The 16,361-nt window shown below is 41.7% G+C and overlaps 1 protein-coding gene across 1 annotated transcript in view; it reads left to right on the forward strand.

The window, feature by feature from the left end:
- Nucleotides 1-12,774: 12,774 nt before the first annotated feature.
- The window catches only part of TTN (titin), a 266,817-nt gene continuing 263,230 nt past the window's right edge, over nt 12,775-16,361 (forward strand). Inside the window, exons 1-2 of the mRNA XM_066577800.1 lie at nt 12,775-12,968; nt 14,045-14,148. Of these exons, the coding sequence (XP_066433897.1) occupies nt 14,058-14,148 (91 nt within the window). The 5' untranslated portion in view covers nt 12,775-12,968; nt 14,045-14,057. The remainder of the gene's footprint in view (nt 12,969-14,044; nt 14,149-16,361) is intronic.

The raw sequence follows: 16,361 nt of genomic DNA on the forward strand, positions 1-16,361 counted from the left end.
ACCTGTGGGCAGTGAATCTGACCAGAATAGGATATGGCTGCAAGTTTTTTCACTAGGACTATTGGTCCATGTGAAAAAGGGTTCACGTAAGTAGCTTAATTGGCTTTAATGCGTCTGATTGCAGTCCATGAAATAAACGGACAACAGTCTAAGGGCTCTTTCACATGGGCTGAAAACCGCAAAAACCGCACAGCTGAAAACCGCAAAAACAGGCGTTTAAACGTCCATTCATATGGCCGAGGCTAAACTCCCACCCCCCCGCCCGAGGCCTTGGAATGCCACCCTCTCTTCGCTCCTTGCCTGCTTATGACAAGGGGAGGTGCCGAGACCTTAGCAGAGCTAGTCCCTCCTCCGCTCTGCTCCAGCCTATGGGAGCTGCCGGCAAGGAGAGGGGGCAGAACTTTAGCACACCAGCTCCCACCCAGTCCTGCCCCTCCTATTGCAGACAGCCAGCAAGGGGTGGAGAGGGGGGAGGGAAGAGGGAGAAAGTTTTGTAGTCACGCTGCTAAACTCCCTCCCATCTCCCTTCTCCGGCAGCTGTCATAGGCTCCTATAGGAGTCTATAGCAGCGGCCATATTGCTGTCAGAAAAGGTAGTTCCAGAACTATCTTTTCTGGCCAGCGTAAAAGCACCTGACCGGAATGCATCAGATGGGTGGCGTATATCGGCCAGCCATGAAAACGTGGCCGATATATGCCAGTGTGAATGAAGCCTTAGGGCTCACACACAGGATGTGCACACAAAATAAAGATAAAAATGGGGCCTTCTTGTTTGTGCTGGCTAATACCACTCAGCAAATTGCCATCTTATTTGTTTTACATACAGCGCCATTCTTATCAGTGAGTCTAAATTTTTAATTTCCAATTGCACAAAAATTGCATATTAGTATGTTTTTTGTGTCAGTGAAAGGAAACTATCCTAGACTGCCAGTACTTCTTTAAACTCTCTTCCCATCTACTGTTAGAGAAAAATGTGACCATAAATTTGGTTTCCTTCTCCTTTATTAGTGTTGTATTACCTATGAACTCTTAAATGTGTCACAAAGGTACAGATACAATTTTGTAATCAAAGTGTAACAATCATTTAATTTTTTTTTTTTTAAATGGACAGAATAGTTGATTCTAAGCATTTTTGCAATATGTTTAATTAGCCTATTCTGTACATTTTTCTTTCAAAACCCCTTTTCTGCTATGCAGCTAGGTGAATATGTTGCTAGGAAACTCTCAGGGAAATCCATACTCAACTAGCAGCATAGTAGAAGAGGGCGTCCCAGCTGTGCCTGCACTGTTCTCTATAGTGCAGCTGCAGACACAATTGCTTTCATTGAACACTTTATTAATAAAAGCTGCTTTGTACATTTTATTGAGTATTACAAACATAATAATTCCTTATGTGCCCCAAATCTGTCCCCAGCGCTGGTGATTAGTATAACTTTTCTGCCACTGCTGTTCTTTCTCTTAGCAGCGTGCTGTGTATGAAGAAGCCGTTCAATGCTGACAGCTACTCTCCTTCACAGTGTGCCCACTCTTTGCCAGACCCAATACACTGTCAGGGCTCTCAGTGTATCAGGTGTACAGTACTGCATGTCACCACTCGATGCACTGAGAGCCCTTTTCTGCTATGCTGTTAGGTGAATACTGATTTCGCTAGCAACCTCCTAACAAAGTCTTCACCTAGCTGTATAGCAGTACTGGTTGGTACCTGTTACGATCATGTGGGCAAACTAAGCACGGGGCCCACACGATCGTGACCAAAAAGTATACAAATACACACGGGGTTTTAGGCAACTGGTCCTGTGCTACAGGGAGGATGAAATGGCCCTACCCAAGCGGGGACATCACCCGAATAAAGGGCGGCCCAGCAGTCTTCGGATCTGGGCCCTTGCTAATCCTAGGAACCACGCACCAGAACAGAATACATACATATGCAACATGACAGGGACAGAACAACAGGACACACAGAGCCAGAAACACAGCATACAGCAGGCAAAATGCAACCACTAGTAACAGATGATAAGCTATATATAAATACCAGGTATTAGTTGACATTTTGATCAAAACGTGGAAGCTAGCAGGACACTTCATGGCTCCTGACTATACCGCTAGTCCCTACACTAACCCAGAGTCCAGCAGCACCAAACACCGTACACACCGCAACACACGAGGGTTAGCATGCTAGACACCCAACCACATTGAACATGACAATTCACTCCTCATGTCTAGCCACCTGCTCAGACATACAGAACTTGACCTTGTTTACACCATATACCCATAGGCATAGCGTCAGGGGTTTCTGGGGTCGCTGTAGCGACCCGGCCCCTGCGCTCAGGGGGCCCCAAGGCCGCCCTCCGCCATACCCATATGCACATTCAGTGCATTAATGGCTGGCCATTCTGTCTGCAGCAAGATTCCCATCACGCTGCAGGCAGAACGCTAGCCTGAGTGGAAGCCCGGAAGAGAAGGGTGGAGGAGGAGGGAGTAAGTCACATGGGCCGACAGGGCACTGTGATCATGTGCTGCCCCCCTGCTTCCTGCTGAATGGAAGCTGCAGTGTCCTCCTCTCCTGCTGCTGTGACATGGAGAAGTCGTCCGGGCCCCAGGGTAGGTGTATATATGTGTATGTGTGTGTATCTGTCTATCTATCTATCTATCTATCTATCTATCTATCTATCTATCTCATATCTCATATCTATCTATGTATCTGTCTATCTATCTATCTATCTATCTATCTATCTATCTATCTATCTATCTATCTCATATCTATCTATGTATCCATCTCATATCTATCTATGTATCTATCTATCTCATATCTATCTATCTTTGCAGCATGATCTAGATATGGGTACGGTGGGGGCGGTGTAGGGTGGAGGCCCGGGGGGGGGCTCGAGCTCAGCTTTTGCACCTGGGCCCCTGAGCCCTTAGGTACACCCCTGCATATACCCCCTACAGGGTTATCCATACCTAATGTCTGGACACCAGTCACAGCAAGCTGCAACCCACAAGTAACATGACTGCTCACCCTGGACACCAGACAGACACTGACAGGAGCTGAGTTTATATGTGAGCAAAGACCATGGGATTAGCTAGCAGGAGATCACACACCCAGCTAGCCAATCATTCACCACCTGTAGGGCTGTGCTGCTAGTAGCCATAGTACTACAGATCTCAACAGAACAACCTAACAGTACTGCTTACTAATATAATAGTGAAAGGGATTGGAGTTGGTCACGGGTCCTAAACCAGCAGAGCCGGACAGCAACCATATGCTTACAGAACCTGTGACGATGTTGCCATCATGGAAGCAGGGTCAGGCAGCAGGTTAGGTGCTTAAAGATTTTAATGCATAAGCATCAGTTATAAACACCTCATAGCCATAAAAATAGTGACGTTTCGACCCTATATAAAGCGGGTCTTTGTCAAGCCTACAACAACTTAAAACAGAGTGCCATATATATACACACCCACCAATCACTGTGAACAGACATTAACATAAGTGATAACATAAGTATGCAGCAGGTGTGGGACCCATCATGAGCACTGAATTTCAATCAATGAAAGACCTTGAGAGTAAATCATCCCCATCAGCACATGTCAGTAAATAACGGGTAGTAAACAAAAGGGGCTTATTCACATATCATAAATCTAAACTTACTATATAGTGAATCTGCGATCGGCAGGTCACCCAGCAACCATTGAAACAAACGGCCGTGTATTCCCATATTCTACGCATGAGCGAGAACAGCTAGTCTCGCAGGACTCCCACATCATCAATGACGTAAGTCAGCCAGCGAAAAAAAATTTTTTTGAACGGAGTTCACAATGCTGTGCAAGCACATAGGCTCCGCAACGGGAATTCCGAGATCCTTGCATAGTATCATCAATGAGCTTATTGCATGCGCGCAATAGGCACATACAAAAAAACAAGATACCGGTGTGGCTGTAATAACCAAAGGAGGGGCTTTTATTCATAACCAACATACGGATTACAAGTGTATCTATAACGTCTGTGATTCAACAGTGTTGTCTTAAAGGTGCAGTAACATTGCATCAGAAAATGAAATGTTCCCATAACGGAATCTGAGGTATTAATACACTTTATCCTGATAGAGTAAAAAGCACTGTCCGCATGTGTTTTTAAACTAAATGGTCACATCATGTGTGTAAATAAAGACTAAAAAATGTCTGGGGTTTCGATATAGATATTACCCAGGTAATTGAATGACTCCATAGACTTTTAGAGTAAGTATAAGACACAGCCTCTCAAAGGAAGAAAATATTGGGATACCACAACCACAGCCACTCCAAGTTGAATGCTCAAAAAAACCATTTATTATTTTATTCTTTTACAATTTGGCCCAATAGAGGGAATATTTACGTATATAGTAGCGCAAAATTTATGAATATATGAGAAACTCAAAGAAAGGGGGACATCCCCCAATCAAAATTATATAGGGTCAAACATTGGTAGAAAAATCAGGCTTCAAGGTCCACTTTATATTCAGAAATCCACCTGCAATACAAAACACAGCAATTAGGGTGCTGATCAAGTACAAGCAACATTACAGTGTTATTGGAAAGAGAATGTATTATACTCAAGATTCAAACCGCGGGGAGCCAAAGTATCGAGAGTATGTATCCAAAAGGCTTCTTTTTTCTTGAGAGATTTGATGCGGTCTCCACCGCGAATATTGACAGGGACATGATCTATAACCTTAAATTTAAGCTGGCTGATGTTGTGGCCAGCATGTAGGAAGTGTTTCGGAATGGGTAACTGTACGCTTTCCGTGCGTATGGTACTTTTGTGTTTGGTGATTCTCGAACGAATCTCCTGGATTGTTTCACCGACATAATAAAGCCATCAGGGGCATGATATTAAGTATACCACAAAGTTGGATTTGCACGAATACCGATGTCTGATCTGATAGGTTTTTCCAGTCCTGGGGTGGTTGAAAGTGCTGCCCCTGCTCATATTGCCACAACACGTGCAATTAAGACAGGGGAAGTTGCCCATTTTAGTGGGAAAGAAAACACGTTGTGTTAAAGAAGTCGTGTTAGGTAAGTATGACTGGACCAACTGGTCCTTCAAATTCCGATCACGGCGATAGGCCATAAGGGGAAAGTTCTTGAACTCAGGAATATCAGGACTGCCTCTCGATAACAATGGCCAGTGTCTACGAATTATTTTTGCTATATAATTGCTACAAGGACTATAAGTAGACACAAACGGGATCCTGGATGTAGTAATAGCAGCCCTATCCTTCTCCTGTAATAAATCATTACGTGAAACCTGTCTGGCTTTATCTACCAGTGGTACAACTAGTTTAGCAGGAAAACCTCTGGATAAAAATTTAGAGCACATCTGGTCTAAGCGAACGTCAATTTTATCATCGTTTACAATGCGTCTGAGTCGTAACATTTGACTCCATGGTAAAGATTCCAATGTCCTTTTAGGGTGAAAACTGCTGAATAACAATAAATAGTTTCTATTGGTAGTTTTGACAAAGATGTCTGTGTCAAGTAGATTATCCTTTTTAGAAATTAATACGTCCAAAAATTGCAGTTCGGTATAAGACCACGCCATTGTGAATTTGAGTTCTGGGAGGATCTCATTCAATTCACTATGAAAGTTTGTTAATTCCATGTCTGAGCCCTCCCAAATCATAAAAATGTCGTCTATATACCTCCACCATCCGCGTACATGTCGCCAGAATGGGGAGGTATATATCCGAGACTTCTCAATAAAGTTCATAAATATAACGGCGTATGTCGGGGCCACGTTAGAGCCCATTGCCGTTCCGCGGCATTGGCAGGAAAAAAACGTTATCGAACAGAAAAAAATTATTAGTTAGAATAAATTCCAATAGGGACAAAACGAACTGGATTGTCTTGTTGGCCCAATCAGAATTACAAAGATGGTCTCGTACAGCCTCCAACCCTTTATTATGTGCAATAATGGTGTATAATGAAACCACGTCCAAGGTCACTAGAATTGTTTTCTCATTAGTCGTAATTGTCTTGATCTTATTCAAAAAATCGCTAGTGTCACGAATATATGATTGTGCGTTTACAGCAAAATCCCTTAAGATTTGATCCAGAAAACGGGCTATGTTGCTAAAAAGCGAATCCCTCCCGGAGATAATAGGTCTACCGGGGGGATTTTCCAAATCCTTATGGATTTTAGGCAGAGTGTATATCGTAGGTGTAATAGGATAAAGGACTAGCAAAAAATCCGCAAGTTGTTGGTCAATGATGCAATCATTAATCGCATCATTGATCATGATCCGTAGTTGTATCTGGAATCGGAGGGTGGGGTCATGACTCAAAGGTTCGTATGTATCAGTGTCGTCCAATTGACGACGAATTTCCTCAATGTATTTGTTTCTATCCAAGACAACCACGGCTCCTCCCTTGTCCGCCGGCTTAATTATCAGGGATTTATTTGAACGCAAATTCTTTATAGCAATTAGCTCATTTCTATTTACATTGGCCCTACAGATCTTATGTAGTTGGCTAGATCTTAACCGGCTAATATCCTGCTTTACGAATTTAGCAAAAGTTTCCACCGTATGGTCAGAGGGAGGTTGAAAGCGACTGGGGGGGCGCAAACCCAGCTCCCTGGAGGAAAAAGCCACACAGGGGCCCGTCCGCGTACCCCCCTGTCCTTCAACGCCCGAAGTACATGAAAAATACATTTTCAATCTCAGTCTCCTAATGAAGGCATCTATATCAACATCAAGGTTAAACTAATTCACTGTGGGTTTTGGACAGAAAGATAAACCTTTTGAAAGAACTGAAATTTCAGTATCAGATAATACAGTAGATGAAATATTTACCACTAATGCGGCGTCGGTGGTTGAGGGGCTCGCTTGGACACTGCTCGAGTTTGTATACCGTCTTTTCCTTGACCGACAGTGTTTGCGGCCTACTCTGCGGGTTCTTGTCGGTTGCGGGAATGGCCTCGCGCTTTGAGCGGGGGACGATGATCTAAAAAACGTGCTGTATTAGGCATATCTTCATTCCCGTATCTGGATGATTTGTCTGTTGAGTCAGATCCAACCGATGTGAAACCAAAGTCACCCTTGCGTTTGTAGCCACCCATACGTCCTCGTCGTTGTCTCCTCAAATTTTGACCTCTGTTAATATTGCTGCGGGCAGGATGCCAATTATAAACCTTATTGTTCTTGTAGTCTTCTGCATCTCTATACCATTTGCTCCGTTTGGTTGCTTCTATATCACTTGTTGCCATCATGTGATCAGTCACCAGGGCTTTGAGCCCCGCCCCTGATCATGTGATGGTGACATCCTCACAAGTCCTGTAACCATATGGCTGCTATCAGGCTCTGCATGTTTTAGGACCTGTGATGATGTCACCATCATATGATCAGGGGCAGAGCTCAGAGCCCCGGTGACTGATCACTTGACGGTGACATCATCACATGTAAGTCACACAGTCACTCACAGACAGGTGGTTGTTAGTATTTTGATAGGGGTTTGAAGGAAAAATGGACAGAATAGGCTAATGCAGTAAAACATTACAAAAAAAACTTAGAAAAACACCTATTCCGTACAATTAAAAAAAAAAAAAAATACAGTTGCACTTTAACCACTTCCCACTCCAGGACATACATTTACGTTCTGGAGCGTCGGGGTATGTATGCAGAGAGGTCGTGGGGCAACCTCTCTGCATATAGCGTGGGCATCAGCTATTTACTATAGCTGACACCCGCGGGCAATAGCCGAAATCGGCCAATCAAGACTATTAACCCTTGAAATGCCGCTGTCAATTCTGACAGCGGCATTTAAATCTCCCGAACAATGTTCGAGGGTCCCGCATGCCCCCCCATCCCCCACGGTGAGATCGGGGGAGCTGTGCAGGTGTCATGGCAGCCGGTGGCCTTTTGAAAGGCCCCAGGGCTGCCTTAGCAGACTGCCTATCAAGCCATCTCCGTTGGGTGGCTTGACAGACTGCCTGTCAAATGGCAATATGACGTAATGCTATAGCATTACGTCATACTGCAAAAGCGATCACAGCATCGCTGGTTGTAGTCCCCCAGGGGGACTTTAAAGTAAAGTAAAAAAAATAAAATAAAGTTTTACTAATTGTAAAAAAAAAAAAAAGTTATAAAAGTTTAAATCACCCCCCTTTTGCCTTATACATTATTAAAAAATCTAAATCATAAAATAAAAATACATGTTTGGTATCGCCGCGTCCATAAAAGTCCGATCTATCAAAGTAGTGCATTATTTTTCCCGCACAACGAACGTCGAAAAAAAAATAAAGAACGCCAGAAATGCACTTTTTCAGTTACCCTGTCTCCCAGAAAAAACACTATAAAAAGCGATCAAAAAGTCGTATGTATCCCAAATTGATACTATCGGAAACTACAGGACATCCCGCAAAAAATAAGCCCTCGCTCAACTACGTCGACGGAAAAATAAAAAAGTTATTGTGCGCACAAGATGACGGCAGAAAATAATTGAAAAAAATTTAATGTCTTTGAAAAAAAGAATAGTATAGTAAAAAAAAACAACCATACAGTAGTTTAGTAAACTAAAGAGTAGTATAGTAAAAAAAAGTTTGATATTGTAGTAATCATACCGACCCATAGAATAAAGTTATCATGTCGTTTTTGTTGCAGTTTGTGCGCCGTAGAAACAACACATACAAGACGCATCGAAAGAAGGCGGAATGTCGTTTGTTTTTTTTATTTTACTCCACTTATAATTTTTTAAAGTTTTTTAGTACATTATATGGTACATTAAATAGCACCATTGAAAACACAACTCGTCCCGCAAAAAACAAGCCCTCATACAGTGACGTCGATGGATAAATAAAGGAGTTATGATTTTTTTAAAGCGGGGAGGAAAAAACGAAAATGGAAAAAAAAGGGGGCCGCATCATGAAGGGGTTAAACAACACAACAAACTGTAATTCTAATATGCCTCAGATCAGCAGAGCAGGCTGTATGGCTTTGCAGCTACAGCCATGCTGACTCTATTGCAGCTTTTTTCTATACTCCTGATTTTCCTGCACTGGCCTACATTAGATTCAACTCTAGGAACTGTCAATTGAGTGGTGTCCACTACTTACTGTCAATGGATAACATTAGATTTCATTAATAGTGAGCAGTGGAGACTGCCCACTTGACACATTGAAAGTATTGGTACTAAATGTAACAGAGGTCGTTGCAGGAAATTGGGGGGAGCACAGACAAAAAAAAAGCTAAAATAGAGTCAATGGGGCTGATGCTGAAAAGCTGTGCAACCATCCCTGCTGTCCTAAAGACATGATAGGTCCTCTTTAAAGAAGTCATCTTAGCAAAATAATTTATCACCTATCCAAAAGGTGGTTGATAAACGATTGATCGCTGGGGATCCTATCAATGGGACGCCAGCAATCACATGGCAACTAGAGTCCCCCTTCATGAATGGAGTAGCGGTGTACACGTGTGACCACCTCTCCATTTGCTGTCTATGGAGAAAGCTGCACAATATCCTTGGACTGACAGAGATGTCAGTCCATTTAAAAAAATGGAGCTGTGGTCATGCATATGCACCATTGCTGCCTTTACTAAGGGTGACCTATCGGTCTTGTGATCCCTAGGGGCCTCTGCAAGTAATCATTTATCACCTATCCTGTCATTACTTATCATTTTTCTTCCCTCATTAAAAATATATCAGGTCTAAAGAATCAAAAATGTTTTGAACTTTTTGACCCCACAGAAAGAATATTTTGTTATATTTTGTTTTGATAGATCATCAATAGGTAATCGCAGGTGACCCGCCACTTAGGATTTCCGGTGATCAGCTGGTTGTCCAGCCCACTATCAGTGTAGTGCGCCTGGACTCTGTCATTGCTGCCGGTGGCGGAAGCATTATAGAAGGTTTCACTCCTACTGAATTCAGTGGGAGGGCTGCCTCCTTTTACACTTCCGCATCCCACCCCAATGTTGGAGGCAAAAGTACTGGAAGTTTAATAGGAGATTTTAGCTACCATTGATTTCAATAGGAGTGAAGCCCTTTATGACACATCTGCCTCCGATCCAGATGACTACGTCCGGCTCTGCTGTACTGACAGTGGGTCCAGAGATCGGGTGATCTCTGGGGATCCTGAGCGGTAGGTCCCCGTTGATTAACTATTGATGCATTTAAAAGTGTAGTAAATGTACAATATTCATAGCTACTGGAGTGGAGGAATAATTTATTTCTAAAATGGAAGCATGAATGAAAGTCTTTGTTATTAATATTTATAGATGCTACAAAAAATATATACTGTGTGTGTGTATATCTACAATACACTCATAAAAAAATCAAACACTTAGAAGGAGTTGTCAGAATCAAATAAAACTTTCTATGTGTGATTATAATGTTGACAAATAAGTGATTACAATATCAGAGCAAAGGGATAATTTATTGCATTAAACTGAACACTTGAAGGGAGGCTCTAGTACCCTGTTGTACCACCTCTAGCTTGGATACAGGATGTGATACGGGCAGGCATAGAGGCTCTAGTACCCTGTTGTACTGCCTCTAGCTTGGATACAAGATGTGATACAGGCAGGGATGGAGGCTCTAGTACCCTGTTGTACCGCCTCTAGCTTGGATACAAGATGTGATACAGGCAGGGATGGAGGCTCTAGTACCCTGTTGTACCGCCTCTAGCTTGGATACAAGATGTGATACAGGCAGGCATGGAGGCTCTAGTACCCTGTTGTACTGCCTCTAGCTTGGATACAAGATGTGATACGGGCAGGCATGGAGGCTCTAGTACCCTGTTGAACCACCTCTAGCTTGGATGCAAGATGTGATACGGGCAGGCATGGAGGCTCTAGTACCCTGTTGAACCACCTCTAGCTTGGATACAAGATGTGATACAGGCGGGCATGGAGGCTCTAGTACCCTGTTGAACCACCTCTAGCTTGGATGCAAGATGTGATACGGGCAGGCATGGAGGCTCTAGTACCCTGTTGCGCCGCCTCTAGCTTGGATACAAGATGTGATACGAGTGGGCATGGAGGCTCTAGTAACCTGTTGAACTACCTCTAGCTTGGATGCAAGATGTGATACAAGAGGGCATGGAGACAGTATGGTATGCTGCAGCACATTGATCCACATTTTCTATAACTGAGCTGCTGCATCGTGCAAACTCGTAGGCCGTCGTTTCAGATGGTCCCATACATGTTCTATTGATGATAAATCTGGCAACCGGGCAGCCACGGAAGTGTAGCAATGTTGTGGAGGCATTTCTGTGACCCCTTGCTGTTTGCAGCTGAGCATTATCCTGCTGGAAAATGCCTCTTGGAATCCTCCATGAGAGGCACACATAGGGCTGCAGGACGTCCTGAACATATCGCTGAGCTGTCATTGTCCTCATAGCACTATTTAAAGGGGTGACAGACTGTCTTATGTGATTTCTCCCCCAAACCATCACAGCAGCAGTGTGGGGAGTGTGTGCTGCTCCACAGCAAAGGCAAGGTGCTCACTCCAAGGTCCCCAGACATGAACATGGCAGTCATCAGTGCCCAAACTAAAGTTGGATTCATCACTGCAGATGACCCAATTCCATTCCATAGCAGTCTTGTTAAATCGTTCACGACACCAAAAGCAAACAGAGGTAACGGCTGTGTGTCAAAGGCAGTATACATAATGGGCACCATGAAACCAAATGTTCTTCAGCCAAGCACCTGGATATGGGTCCAACAGACACAGGAGCCTGTAAGGATGGTGCTACCTGTCTCTGAATGGCGCTCATTGAAATAGTTGGAGATGCTTGGTGGATCAGATGATACTCTTTGCTGGTGGTATGTCAAGGGTGTCCTGAGCCTGATTGCCTTGTGTGTATGCCCTCACACATTCACTGGTCCCAGGTGGCGGGCAATTCGTCAATATGACAATCCAGCTACTCACATTCCAATACATGCAACACCTCTCAAACTCTTAACTGGGTGGAATCTATTCAATTAAATTGTAGAGGCATGTCTAGTGGTCAACATGGTCTACACAAGTAAAAAAAGGGGTCTGCTACACACAAGTAGCCTCTGAGAGCCTTTTTATAGGCCAAGGGTAGAACCACGTGTAGGGCTTCAGGTGGCAAGAGCGTTCATCTAATCACGCCACAACTCTAATCATCTGCATATCTGCCTGATATATAACTGCATGCTGAGTTTTGCAGCAACGCGTCAACTCCTTCAACTTTTTTTACAAAGAGTGTATATATGTATATATATATATATATATATATATATGTACAAATCTACAATATATACAGTATATATATATATATATATATATATGTATATATATACATATACATACTGTAGATTTGTGTGTATGGATATATATATATATATATATATATATATATATATATACATACATATATATATTAAACTTTTAGCTAAAATGAAATAAACTGCTATTGTGTAAACATAAGACAAATATTTTATTTATCACCTGAAGAGCTATAGTTCTCCTTGTTTGATGTTCTTATTTTATTTCTATCTTCTAGTATAAGGAGACAGGGTCTAGTCAGACTCACTTCCCCCATGGAGCACATGTTAAGTTTTCTCAGTGGAGACAAATTTAAGAGTGACAAATTTAGCAGCAGCAGTCATGGAGACAGGTGTGACATTACATGGAGTAGACAACCCTCTCCCAGCATCCAGTAAAAAACAGGCTAGGCCCATGAAGTGATGATGCAGGTCTGTCAGCAGATCTGGGGTATATAAGGTAAAAGCACCAAGTTAGCACTTCTGAGCAGTTCGTGCATCCCCAGCCTTGCCTCGGGTGTAGGGATTGCATAGAAAAACAAAACTACACACAGCTAACCCCTGTGTAGTTTTGTTTTCTAGGCATAGAGGCCCACCATTTACACACTGGGATTGTCTAATATTATTTTTGGGGATAAAGGCGTCGTTTTCCAACACTTGGGCTCCGTCCGAGCCCTTGTAGGCACTCTGAAGATATCAGGTCAGTAGTCAATTTATTTTATTAGCCGGACTACTTAACTTTTTCATTAAAATACCGGTAGTTTCGTGCATTTTGCACTACATAACATATGTAGCTCTAACACTAAACCTGACTATGACTATAACATTACTTTAATATTAACATATGTGTATAACTAGAACCTTATATTCATCGTATCTGTCTGTCTTTGTAGAGGTTGCCTAGGTGTAATACAACGTGTATCAGTATGTAAACTATATTGTGTTGATATTTGCACTTTCAAAGTAAAGATAACTAGAATAAAAGTCTCCTTTTGTAACTTTTGGCTTTTGGAAGGTAAAGGTTCTAAAGTATTACTCACAGGCCGTCATGTGCCAGAAATAACTCTGATAAGATGCTGAAGGAATCAGCTGGGCTCTCATGACTTTTTAAGGGAATCATCTGCTCCCATATCTGTAACATCCCTGCAGTGACCACTTGTCCCCTGTCAATCATGGCCCCCTTTGCTAAATTTAGCACATGCCCTTTTGGGATCTCTTGATTATTCTTATTTTTAAAATATCCAGTACTTCAAGAATAGATCTATTTTTTTTTCTTGGTATATATTATTTCGATTATTTTTTTCAAAAACATTTTATTTAGATAATTAGATGCATTTCTCAATTCTGAGTAACATTTCTGATTCATTAATTACGACTACTCCATACTGCAAGAAAAAGATGAAGGACCTAAAAGGACTATTAATCGACATTTGATGGCTCTAAAGGCAATTTATTCTGACAATTACATTGAACTCTACCCCCTGCTTTAACCCATTTATCAGTATTTAGGTTATTATATCACATATTTATCTCCCTAATTTGCATATAAAAATGAAAACATATTAAAGCAAGTTCTTACTGCTGATTAAACTGTTATCCAATATATTTATAAAGAGAAGATGTTGATTTGATAGCTTTAGTAATCATTAAAACACGTATTGTGGAAATATTTATAGAGGTCCATTTTTAGCTTTATTTTTATTTGTTTTTGTTTATATTAATTAATTATTTTATTATTGACATTTTTTTAAAATTCATTTCTCTTTTTATTTACAGAGTGCCTATAAACATGGCTGCGCAAGCGCCGACGTTTTTACAGCCGGTACAAAGTGTTGTGGCACTGGAGGGTAGTGCCGCAACCTTTGAGGCTCACATTAGTGGTAAGCAAATAGTTTTATATGAAATAATCTGAATATATATATTTTAACTAATTGCTGTGCAGTTATAAGGTGCATACTATTGCATCGTACAGTAGATAGGGTAATGGGTTTGCATCAAGATATACTGTATATAAATGTATGTAATCAGGAAGATAGCCTAATTGAAAAAATTTGAGATTTCTTCCATAAAAGTTCACATTGCTTAGTCAACAATGTATATTACAATTCATTGTGAATACCAGCAGTTGATATTTTCATGATTTAGAATATAGTATTATCTGAGTTAAAGGGCTAAACAATTTATAATGTGTCTATAAAGTTAAGATGTTTTTTTATTGCGTGAAAAGTAGTAATTGTGATTGATATAATTTTTTTTCTATCTTTTATTGTATGTAAATGGATATTTAATGATTCAGGGCTTATTCACACGTACGTATATCGGCCGGGTTTCACGCCCAGCCGATATACAGTGTCCTTTTCTGCAGGGGGGGGAGGAGGCGGGCACTGAGCTCCCGCCTTCTCTCCGCCCCTCGCCCCTGTTTGCAATGGGAGGGGCGGGACAGGGGCGGAGCTAAGTTCCGCCCCTCACATTGCAAATAGTGCAAGGGACGGAGAGGGGTCGGGAGCTCAGTGCACTGCTCCCAGCCTGGCCTGCCTCCTCCCCCTGCAAAAAGGGACACTGTATATAGGCCGGATGTGAAAACCTGGACAATATATGGATGCGTGAATAAGCCCTCAATGTGCATTTTTTGGTTGTCATTTTTATTAAGAGAAACTGTTTAATAGGTTTCTGTGAGGTTTGGAAAAAATATGGTCATTCTTTTTTTCAGAAGCAGTGTGACTCTTATCTGTAGTCAATGTCTATTATTGTAGTTCAGCCCTATTGCATTGAATAAGGTTGACCTACAATACCGGACACAGCTCATGAACAAGGGTGATGCGGTATCGGAAATTAGGCCGTTATGTTTTTTCTGAACTTGTGTGACCACTTTAAGCCAAGACTAAAAAGGGATCATAGTAAATAGCATATACCTATTCATATGGACTGGATGAATATACTTTACATATGTGTAGATTTCTATGGATGCATAGAACGTGTGATTAAATAACTCCCATTGCAGTCCTTGAGATCAGCACAATTTAACATACATGTGTTTTGTTATAGTTGTGGAGAACTTGGGGGGATTTATACAAAACTTCTGAAAGACTGCTTCTAGTCCTGGTTAGCTTCCATAGTGCCATAAATGAATTTCATGGTTATATATTTACGAAGGGCCTTATTAGATGAGCCGATTTATCATTTGAACAAGTGAATGATGTCATCGTTAGCTCGTTTGCTCGTGCACTCTGTTTATACAGGCAGATACATCATTAGCTTGTTCAACCGAGAAATCATTCAAAATCGTTCAATCTTTTACATTCGCTGTATGGGAGTCTGTGGGAGCTTCCAGTGTTTTTCGCCAAAAGATAGGTTAAGACCCATCTTTTGACGCAGAATGAAAAATCGGTGACCATTTTCGTTTTGACGACACGATTTTTTCACGTGAATGAAAATTGCTCATGTGAATGAAGGTATTGGAATCCAATGCTTCACCTCGTCACAATTTTCAGACGACATTCTATTGCGTTAAATCACTTGCGTGAATGAGGCCTAATAGTGATCTGGCCTTGGTGTCATAGTGAAATGGCAAATTTAACGATTGGTTCAAAGGGTCAGATGGTATTAGGAGCAGTTGTGAAGTGCTATTTCAGGGAAGCTGATCCTCTCTTAAGCTGCAGTATATGGCAGACAGGTGCTTCGCTATAAAAGGTCTGACGTGTCAAGCCCAGATCGCCATCTCCTAACATTGCCCTGCTGCCTCCAACAAGTTGTTCTGTCAATCAGAAACGCAGCTGTCTTTTCTAAAATAAACCTTACTGGTGGCAGCTTTAACATATTAACGCTAGGATGTTAGTGGGCGAGAAGAACAGAATTGTGTAAATAACTGGATATGATGGGTAATTAAATCACAACAATTAGGCTTCTGAAGGAACCTAATGGTGCCTCTTTCACATAAGACGATGGCAGTACTGAAAATAGTATTTGATAGCTGATGGACTACAGATTTTGCACCAGCGCCCAGGAGCTTAAATTTGCACCTCTGATCATAAACCTTTTTTTTTTATATAGACCTGAATTAAATACCTAAGCAATTTCATATAGTATAGGGAAG

Source organism: Eleutherodactylus coqui, chromosome 8 (genome assembly GCF_035609145.1).
Source record: "Eleutherodactylus coqui strain aEleCoq1 chromosome 8, aEleCoq1.hap1, whole genome shotgun sequence".
In the NCBI taxonomy this organism is placed as follows: Eukaryota; Metazoa; Chordata; class Amphibia; order Anura; family Eleutherodactylidae; genus Eleutherodactylus; species Eleutherodactylus coqui.